The sequence below is a fragment of the Amblyomma mixtum genome, chromosome 3, assembly GCF_055824585.1.
Source record: "Amblyomma mixtum isolate Tamu chromosome 3, ASM5582458v1, whole genome shotgun sequence".
Taxonomy (NCBI): Eukaryota; Metazoa; Arthropoda; class Arachnida; order Ixodida; family Ixodidae; genus Amblyomma; species Amblyomma mixtum.
The window spans coordinates 384,454,777-384,465,656 of record NC_143014.1 but is presented as its reverse complement, the minus strand read 5'-3'; the positions used below and the strand labels follow the sequence as shown (position 1 = coordinate 384,465,656).

The 10,880-nt window shown below is 49.1% G+C and overlaps 1 protein-coding gene across 1 annotated transcript; it reads left to right on the top strand.

Annotated features, from left to right (window-relative positions):
• The first annotated feature begins 9,522 nt into the window (after positions 1-9,522).
• Positions 9,523-10,643, top strand: LOC149357073 (uncharacterized). The gene is given in 1 exon segment (XM_089577873.1): positions 9,523-10,643. A coding segment is annotated over 1 exon segment (1,044 nt). The 3' UTR covers positions 10,567-10,643.
• The last annotated feature ends 237 nt before the right edge of the window (positions 10,644-10,880 follow it).

The following is a 10,880-nucleotide window of genomic DNA, read 5'->3' as shown; positions in this document are numbered from 1 at the left end:
CGTGTTCGTCCAGAATGTGCAGCGCCGCTGGGAGAATACTATCCACGGATATGGCCTTCTCGGTCGAGAACTGGACGGACTGCGATTGCAGGTCAATAACTGCACCGTTTTCGGTCAGAAAGTCCATACCGAGTATGACGTCTCGGGAGCACTCGGCTAACACTACGAACGTCGCCAAGAATGTTAAGCCTTGCACGGTTACCCTCGGCGTGCACGTTCCCGTAGGTGTAATTAAATGTCCTCCTGCAGTACGCATCTGTGGGCCATCCCAAGCGGTTGTGACCTTCTTTAGTGCCGCGGCGAATTGTCCACTAAGTACTGAATAATCGGCACCAGTATCCACCAGCGCGGTTACATCGACGCCGTCAACCAAAATCTCCAAGTCGGCAGTTGGTGGTGTCTTACTTTGGGCATGTCGAGGCGTTCGGTCTCGGCTGCGGTGCGTCGAAGGAGTTCGGCATCGGGGAAAGGCGTCGCGGCCATGGGGGGTGTGTCAGGACATCGGCTAGTTTTGAGGTACGTGGGCTCAAGAATCGTCGGTACGGCTACGGAATTCGGCGTTGGTTGAGAACTGTCTTGTGGCGATGGAGGATCTTGTATACTTTGTCGTTGAGCAGCCGCACCTCCAGAGGCTGCTGCATCTAGTTTCCCGTCCGGGGACTCGGACACTGGGCTCGCCCTGGGGAACTGTAGCGACGCGGTGATGGAGATCGAGAGAAACGGCGCTGTACGGAGTCCGCTTGCGAGATGTAGTCCGCGATCTCCTGCGGTCGTTCTCCATACATCGGACGATGACAACCGACGGGGAATCCTCGAAGGCCCATCTCCCTGTATGGGCAGCGACGATAAACATGTCCAGCCTCACCGCAGTGGTAACACAGCGGCTGATTATCTGGCGCTCTCCAGACATCCGTTCTTCGGCGTCCTAGCCGCTGTGGAGAATTCGGCTGGGGAGGTGGAGTTCGTGCAGCGGCGGAGGCAGGTGTGTCGTAACGTCGGTTCGGCTGCGATGGAATAAAACGGCGTGTGACGGCGGCGTAGCTGAGATTCGGTGGCTGAGGCTGCACAGGGCCGGCAACAGGTAGTGCTGTACAAGTGCCTAGAGCTTGCTGCACCTCCTCACGGACAACGTCAGCAAGAGTGCTAGGCGGAGGTTTTTCCTTGTCCGGAAAGAGCTTTGCCGGTTCCTCCCTCACAATACATCGTATCATCTCACGTAAGGAGTCTGCCGACTTCACCGTGGCGTCCTCCACAGTGGCCGCGAGCATCGACGCTGTTGTACGATCATACTGCCGGGCCCTCATGTCCAAAGACTTTTCGATGGTGCTCGCCTCCTTTACGAAGTCAGCTACCGTGACTGGAGGACTTCGAACCAGGCCGGCGAACAGCTGCTCCTTGACACCTTTTATAAGGAAGCTCACCTTCCTTTCCTCCGACATGTTTGGGTCGGCACGCCGGAACAGCCTCTTCATTTCCTCAGCATACACCGTCACACTCTCGCTGGGGAGTTGATGTCTGGCTTTTAAAAGCAGGTCGGCCTTCTCCCTGCGCGACGTGCTGTCCTTGAAGGTTTGGAGGAACTCTGTCTTGAACGTATCCCACGTTCCAAGGCCAGATTCATTGTTCAGAAACCACGTCCTCGCGTAGTCTTCAAGGGCGAAATAAACATGCCGCATCTTGCAGTCAGTGCCCCAACCACTGTAGATGGCCACCCGATCATACTGGTCCAGCCAGCCTTCGGCGTCCTCGTGTGGTTGACCGCGAAAATGCGGTGGCTCTCGCTGGTGGTGGGGCAGAACCGGCGACACAGTAGCTGGAGGATTCATCGTTGTAGGCCCTCCGTGAACCTGCCCTCCTGCCCTCCGTGAACAATGGGAAACAGGGAGCAATCCAAATTCGGGAGGTAAGCCCTGTAATCGGCGACTGCCCTGGTGGACTGGCGTGTCGACCTTCGGTATTTGTACGGGGCTCGAATTGCGGCTTGAAGGGGGCGTACGGTGCATTAACGACTTACCCAGCACCTCCACCAGATGTCACGTTGGTAATCAGCGGCTAAGGGTCCACAGCGGGTCAACAGACGTGCGCTTCCCGATCACTTTCACTTTCACGCCCACACTTCCTCTTCTTCTTGAGAGGCGCTTCCGTCTGCACGAGCGCTGGCGTCAATATCACGTTTTATTGCTGAATATTCTGGTGTGGACTGGACACCAGGCTACTCAAGCACCTTGGCGTCTCTTTCAGTGTCCGTAATAAGAGGGCTTTAAGAGAAGTTTATTGAACCCAGGACCAAAAAGGGACATCGGTCCCTCTACAAAACAAACAAACATTGCGGCGACTGATGTCACCCGGTGCACACACACACACGCAGAGAACTTAAAGAGTCCAAAACCACGAGATGTCCAAGAAAGTGCAGGGGTCCATACGCGCACAGTAATGGTAAAGCCCGCGTGCAAACTTTTCAGCACTGTTCTAACTTCTCAGACATCTGTCTCTTACGGTACCTTGATTTTGGCACGGTGACCGCCTGAAATCTGTCTCTCGCCCTAAAATTCCTTATGTACTCGAAAATATTATTTGCACAGTACTTTATATCTAGGTTTTCAAAAAGTTTCGCTACTTTTATGATAGACTCAAATTTTTAATCTTTCTCTCCTGATTACTTGTTCTGCTCTGTAAATGCTGGCGGCCTGTTTATTTTCCTGTATGTCGAATAGGTAGTTTCACGTTTCATGTTTTTGCGCGACATTACGCGTTCAATAGTGCATGCATTTTTGCAAGTCAAGTTAGTTTATGTTTTACCGAACCCTACTCTGTCTTCAAATGTATCTGGTAGCCCCTTTTTGTCGGGCTTAATACATGCCGTTGTACTTACCTCTTCGTTTCCTACTTGTTCTTTTCACCAATGATTTCCGGTTTTCAGTATCGGGAAAGTGGTTGTACAACGATTTTGTTTGTATGCTCTTTTCTCCGCCCATGTATCGCGCTGCGTATTTTATTTAGTGGAGCAAGGTGTACAGAAAAAAGGATGCGTTTTTTTTTAATTTTACACTGACACTTTGCCCGCTAAAACGTGATTAGACCAAAGGCAAATTTTTCAGTCAACGGCGAATTTCCACCTCTGTAATTCCCCCCCCCCCCCCCCCCCCCGCTCCGCCTCCGTTTGCAACGCTCCAGAAACAATTGAGCATTGTTTCATCAATCGAAAAGACTCGGTAGTCTTTTGGGGTATCATACAACGGACATTGCAGAAGAAGTTTAGAGACTGCATTCTCTACGATATCACACTGCCCTTTCATTTGCTAATGACCCTTTGTTGTTTTTAATTGCACTACACGGCTTCTGGAAAGCGCTCATGATATACCTGCATTGTGAATCTTGTTTCTGCAAAAGGTCACTTCAGAATGATGATTGTTCACTTAAAGGGAATGTAACCCCACAATGTGTTCAGACCCGAATGGCACTCGCTCTTACTAATGTGGTCTTCATTGTCTTTTTTCTGTTGCTTCTTGCTTAGGTTTGTCGTACTATGATGCGTTCGTCATGTGCTCTCTCCATCGTCTCTTTTCCAATCTTTGGTGACTTGAACGCGTCGTGTTAATCCAACATTTTTTTTCTAAAGGATGGCACACAGTTCATAGACGTAGAACATTGCATGAATGTAACAAATACCATGTTGAATAAAAACAACACGTCCGGCCTGTGTTTTTTTTTTCATCCAAAATAAGAAGTCTGCCTAGCCCTTTTAGTTGTGTTGTCTTTTGTCATGGTAGTGGAGTGCAGCCGCTAGCTGAGTACTTTGTAAATACTTTATAAATGAAATCTCTTTCCAAAATGGTATAAGTGTCATGTTAGAAAAACAAGCTCGCCTGGTCTTGGGTCAGCATGCAAGACACGCAACCGACAGGTCAACCGTTCGATTCACGACCAATTGCCCCAAAATTTGCTTGCAGCGCAACTGAATTGCTTTCTATACTTAGACGTCCAAAGACATTAGAGTCTTGTTTCCACCTTCTATTCATTAGTTTTGCAGTGTTTTATCACTTTTGATTCCACGGCTCCACGTGTGACGTCAGCACCCTCTCGACCAATCCGGTTTTCCGCGCACACCGGTGAAGACGCCAACTACGCGGGGTTCGCCACTGAACGGTACCCTTACCACTACAGCGTTAAAAGCAGTTCGCTCTTCTTCCAACGTGTCAGCCCCGCCGCGCTGGTTCAGTGGTTACGGCGCTCGGTTGCTGACCCGAAAGACGCGGGTTCGATCCCGGCCGCGGCGGCTGAATTTCTTGACGGTGAAATTCTAGAGGCCCGTGTGCTGTGCGATGTCAGGGCACGTTAAAGAACCCCAGGTGGTCGAAATTTCCGGAGCCCTTCACTACGCCGTCCCTCATAGCCTCAGTCGCTTTGGGACGTTAAACCCCAATAAACGAAACGATCTTCCAACGTGTCAACATGCACCCAGCTAAAGAAGTGTTCTTTCACACGGAACAAAAATAGTGAACGCGTTTACAAATACCATTTGCTCTACAGGCTAATATAGAGGAAAGGCAAGTACGAAACGGTTTCAATAACCTATCAGGCCTGGCAGAAGAAAATAATAGACGTTAAACGCCAATTTATATGAAGTTGGTAATGCAACGTCATCGCATGGCTTGATCTAGGCTGTAGATGGCGCATAACGCAGCAGATATATTCAATAAATTAGTTTAGTTTAGTTTAGTTTAGTTTATGGGGTTTAACGTCCCAAAGCGACTGAGGCTATGAGAGACGCCGTAGTGAAGGGCTCCGGAAATTTCGACCACCTGGGGTTCTTTAACGTGCACTGACATCGCACAGTACACGGGCCTCTAGAATTTCTCCTCCAAAGAAATTCCAGCCGCTGCGGCCGGGATCGAACCCGCGTCTTTCGGGTCAGCAGCCGAGCACCATAGCCACTGAGCCACCGCGGCGGCATATTCAATAAATTAGACAATTGCCGCCTCTACTTCAGTATGTAATCTCCTAGAGCGCTACATGACATGTTCAACTGTAACACCACTAATGGTTAACCAAGTAGTCATATTGCCTGCAGAACATTAGTCTGCTCGATTCCGCACCACGACACGGATGCAGCCTCATTGCTCTGTTTCTGTTCCCTCGAAGTCATTTTTTTAACTACTTTATGTCGACATGCTCACTTTAAAGACGTTGGATGCAGTATTTTGTACGAATGCAGACAATGGAGTATTATGTATTCACTTAGAGTCGCTGCTATATTTTGTGTAGTATTTATTTCACGTTAGTTTATTTATTTGACTTTCACTTCCGAGGCGCACCTCTTTGTAAAAGTGTTTATAAAACAGGTTTAATGCATACATAAACAGGTTCTGCTTTTCCTTTTCTTTCGGGTGCCAATCCGCATGATATTTATAATGTTAATTTGTAAGTTATTCAGCCTCATCTCTGCACTCCTGTTCTGTCATTCGCCAGTGCCCAGGCCTTGACAAGCTTTTCTTACAGCTTTCTTGCCATGACATCCAGCAGCATTGTGTAAGTTGAAAAAAAAAAACTTTCAAATAGCAAAAGCAATCGTTCAATGCATTTATGAATTCAAACCTGTTGAAACGATCAAATAATAACGTCTGGGCAAAGAGTTACTTTCAGAAGCTGCGCAGGAACAAAATATATGTTTTTTCTTTCATTGGAGAGTGTCAAGAAATAACTTTTCAACCATGCCCACAATTCCAGCCGAAGCCCAAAATCGGCACCCATTGCCATCTTTACTTACAACTGTGGTTTTTGTTTTGACGTGAAACCATCTACCTGCAATCCAAAGCACCATGTAAAGATGTTGGAGTCAACTCTGATGAGTTTCTTCTGTTCCGCATGAGTGAATTAGAAAGAAAGAAAAAAATTCCATACACGACGAAATGCAGATTGTAATCTTTATTCCCATATAAAAACAAAAAGAAAGCGTTGGCCATGTTAAGCTCTCCTGAATGTGTTCCATCACCGTGTTAGGCGTATGCCGGATGTATAAAATAAGTTGTTCCGCAATTTTTAAAACGCGCCTTTTTCTGTAGGAGTGTCCTTTACGGCTTAGCATTCCCAGCGCTGTCGCCTGTCCGAATACAGCTAAAGTGTGCTAACCAGCATAGCTGAAATTGACTAGTAGCATAGCTTAAATTGACTAGTTAATTTGATTGTGTTAGAAATACTACTGTAGGTCTCGCCTTCACGCGTAGCCCGGGCCGGTAGGGACGGATGACCTTGAACAACGTTGCTTCAACCGCGCTCCGCCAGATGGCAGCATCATCGCCACGCCGCGCGGCCCGCGGCGCCGGGCAGTTTGCTCTGTATACGACAGACGGCGCAACTAGGAGGTCCGCCACTTCTGGCCTTCGAAGCCGGAGTTAGCAGCATTGGCGCGCAGTGCATCGATGACATTCGAATGATATCGGTTAAGCAATTCGCTTAATTTCTGATCAGACCACATATATAAATACCACCGAGTAGGAAACTGGCCGAGTTGGGGAATATAACTACGGTCTCCGGAGTGCGAGGCGAGCACGCTAACCACTCCGCTATTCCAGCTGGATGGTTTCGAATCAACAAAGGCGCGTCTAATTAATACACTGTCTTCGTTCACTCCAATCTTCAGCCATTCTCGTTACGGCGAGGTTCAGGTGTCCACCGAGATATGTGATACAGATACATTTCTTTTCCTCAAAAACCAATTAGCCGACGAGCAAGGCGTACAGCCGAAAGGGCGATGGCGTTCTGTGGACTCCCTGGCAGCGTGGCGGAATGGTGACGTGACCAAATATGGCGGCGCCCACGCTCCCGCGCTGTAGAGCGTCTATAAATGCACGCTTGCCTTGGCGTGAATGCTTTGCAATGCAGTCCTCTAAGGAGAAGTGGCAGTGATAGGAAGAAGCGAGAAAGCGACAACGTGCTCAAGAGACGCCAAAACAGCTTGAAGAACGTCTTGCAAAGCGTCGTGCTAAGGATGCAGCTCGGCGACACCGTTCTACCTCGCAGAGTTGTTCCAGGTCATCGATCACCGATGAATCTCAACACCTGACTGCTCAGGTACGCCGCAATGCTACCAGCCGAAGGCAACGCGCCGAAGAATCACCAGAAGAACGCGCGCATCATTTCTAACGCAATTTACCCAGTTTAAGCAGAGCTAAACCTCTGCCAATTTTTATTGCGAAGGCCATACTACTCCCAAAGAACGGCCTTTCGCGTAGCGGCGGCCACCTGTCACGTTGACCTTTAGATGGACATCTGACGTCATACGATACCTAGCGATGTGACAGCGTGACGTCTACCAGGAGCGAGAGACGGGCTACAGCTCGGCTCGTCGGGTAACGGCGGCTGCTTGGCACGGCGCGCCGCGCTCCTCCCGCTACAGGCGCTAGTGACGTTATGGCGTGACGTCATACCAGGAGCGAGAGTTGGAGATTTTGATGCGCACCATGAAGAAGGGGGCTACAAGAAAAAAGATAGCAAAGGCGGACAGCTGTGGGAGGACATCCAAGAGCTAGGCCTCACGCTGCACACAGACTCTGGCTGCCCGACAAGGAAAGGAAATAGCGTAATGGCAGACACATCTCCTGATCTGACGCTCTCCAAAAACGCACCTGCCATTAGGTGGGAGAATACAGAGCAGGACTTAGGAAGCGACGATTACATAATAGCAACTACCCTGGAAACAGGACTTTCGGAAGATCGCTCTCAGCAAGCGAAGATCACGAAATGGGAAAGGTTTGGGGAAATGTGGGAAGGTATCCCGGCTGAAGACATTACTGGCATAGAAAGCTGGACGAGCAAGCTTAAAAAGCATGTAGCTAAGGCAACAGTAGCTTTAGAAGGACAGGACGCCCCAGCGATAGCCGACAGCAAGCTACTCCACATGTGGGAGGCAAAACGCGGGTTAGAACGCAGGCTTAAAAAACAAAGGTGGAACCGAAACCTGAAAAGGAGGATAGCTAGACACAATAAATAAATCGAGAGGTACGCCATGCACCTATGTGAACAAAATTGGTGCTGCATATGCGATGAATGGAGAAAGGAATGAGTCTAGCCAAGACGTGGAATCTCCTACGCCACCAGTTAGACCCAACTCAATCGAAAACTCAATCGAACATTAAGCTAAAGAAAACTAGACATGCCTACCAGGGGGAAGACAAGGAATTCATGAAGGAAATACAACAGACCTATATAGGAAATATAACTTGCTCTGACTTGCCGGCTTATAAAGGTGTAGTAAGAGAGGAGCTCGACGCATCCATAACGGAGGCGGAGGTTAGAGCGGAGTTAATCAGACTTAAAACAAAGTCCGCCCCAGGGCCGGATGGTATAACAAATAAGATACTTAGAAATTTAGATGACGAGTCCATCATTGCACTCACAGAATACATGCAACAAATATGAGAAAAAGGAACGCTACCCAAACAATGGAAAGAGGCCAGCATAACTTTAATCCCCAAGCCGGGCAAGCCACCCAAGCTGGAAAACCTCAGGCCAATATCCCTGACCTCATGCGTAGGAAAGCTGATGGAACATGTAGTTCAAACGAGATTAACTCGCTACATGGAGGATAACAGCTTATGGCCTGACGTGATGGTCGGATTCAGACCAAAGCTAAGCACTTAGGATGTAATGTTACCACTGAATCATGACATCATAGACTCCAATTATAGGGATGCAAAAGTAATTCTTGGGCTGGACCTCAAAAAAGCTTTCGACAATGTAAAGCACGAGGCCATCCTAGAGGAACTCCAAGAGATAGCAGCAGGCCAAAAAACCTATGACTATATAGAGGACTTTCTGACAAATAGAACAGCGAAAATAAGATATCAAGACATAGAGTCGGCGGTAATTACGCTAGGGAGTAGGGGCACCCCGCAAGGACCGGTCTTATCCCCGCTTCTATTTAACCTTGCTATGAGAGGTCTCCAAGGAAAAGCTCAAAAAGATTGGCAACATACACTTTAGTATCTATGCTGATAACGTAAATATCTGGGTCAATCAGGGCAGCGATGCCGAAATAGAGCATAAACTGCAGGAGGCAGCGGACGTAGTGGTAAAATAAACTACGCAGCGAATAGAGGGCTAGCGTGCTCACCAGAGAAATCCGAACTTCTGGTGTATAACCCTAAGCACTTGAGACTCAAACAGAGTAACAACTTCAACATCACGGTCGGAGGAAACCCCGTGCCGATGGTGGATAGGATTAGAATATTAGGACTGCATATTCAGAGCGACGGATACAACGGGGAAACCCTGAAGAAGCTCGAGGGATATGCGGCGCAAGCCATAGGGATATTTAGAAGAATAGCACTCAAAGGACGAGGGCTAAGAAAGAAAAGCTTGATCAAGTTGGTGCAAGCATACGTTATCAGTCGGATAAGCTATGCTACACCCTACTTGAAGATCCGCGCCTCAGAACGGGATAAACTAGGCACGATCATAAGGGGATGCTACAAACGGGCTCTAGGCCTGCCCATAAGCACCTCCACTGAAAGACTCCTAGACATGGGTATTCACAATACATGGAGAGAGATTGCTGAAGCCACGAGAACGGCGCAGCGAGACAGATTAAGCCAATCAAACACAGGAAGGGCGATTCTAAGCATGGTAGGACTCCAGACGGAAAAGGGTATTCTAGTAAAGCGGCACATCCCAAGGGACATCAGAGAAAAGATCAGGGTAGATCCTTTACCCAGAAACACGCACCCTACATTTCACAAAGAAAGGAGGGAAAAGAGAGCTGAGGCGCTCACCAAACGCTTCGGCGAAATGAATGAGAAAGCAGTGGCCTACACGGATGCGGCTACCGGGAAACTGGGAGCACCGGCGGCAACGGTCGTTAGTGGCCGGGGTACAGCTGTCTCTTCCGCAACCATACGCAGTCGAAATCCAGAGTCGGCTGAAGAAGGTGCAATAGCGCTCGCTTGCGTGGGAACGGAGGCACAATACATAATTAGCGATAGCAAGACTGCTCTCCAAAATTATGCCCGAGGCAGAATAACACAGGAAGCACTGCGAATCCTAGAGGGACGCAGAATAAATAGAAATATTTGTCTCGTTTGGACACCAGCTCACGAGGCAGTTCCAGGAAACGAGGCGGCAACCGCCCTGGCTCGAGATCTCTCCTTCCGAGCCGCGGCAGGACCGCCCGATAACAAGGAACTGGACGAGAGACTGATAAATTACACAGAAATAGTGGAAAATTACAAACTAAACAGGAGACTCTTCCCTCCCCCGGACAAAGAGCTCGCTAACACAGAGGCTACGGCTTGGAGGAGACTACAGGCTAAAAATTTCATACACCCAGTGTGGGCATAGCATATCTTAAAAGATTAGGATATTGATGATAAGTGTAGGAAGTGCGGGGAGAGGGGGACCCTCGACTATGAGATTTGGGAATGTGCGGATTCTCCAGGGTTCCGAGAGAAAATAGACAGTAGAGAGGCCTGGGAAACCCTTCTGCAAAGCACGGACCCCGTCGTGCAGAAGAAAGCGGTCCATCTGGCGATAGCTGCCGCGAGGAGCCAGAAGCTCCTTGCCTGTCTCTAGTCGCGGAGGTCCCGGCCCCTGCCCCTCGGCCTGCGTGCCGGAGGTAGGGAGTAGGGGGCCTCCATTCTGATGGAAAATAAAGGTTTATCAACAACAACAAGAGCCGGCCTACCAACTCGGCTCGTCGGGTAACGACGGCCGCTTGGCACGGCGCGCCGCGCTCTTCCCACTAGAGGCGCTGCATATGCAGTATAGGCGGATATGCCGCTGCATATGCAGTAGCGGCAGATTAGGCGGAAATGTAGTTGAGCAGCGACTCCCGGGTTTAATGTATGCGGACGATATTGTACTGTTAGCAGATAGCCAGGAAGATT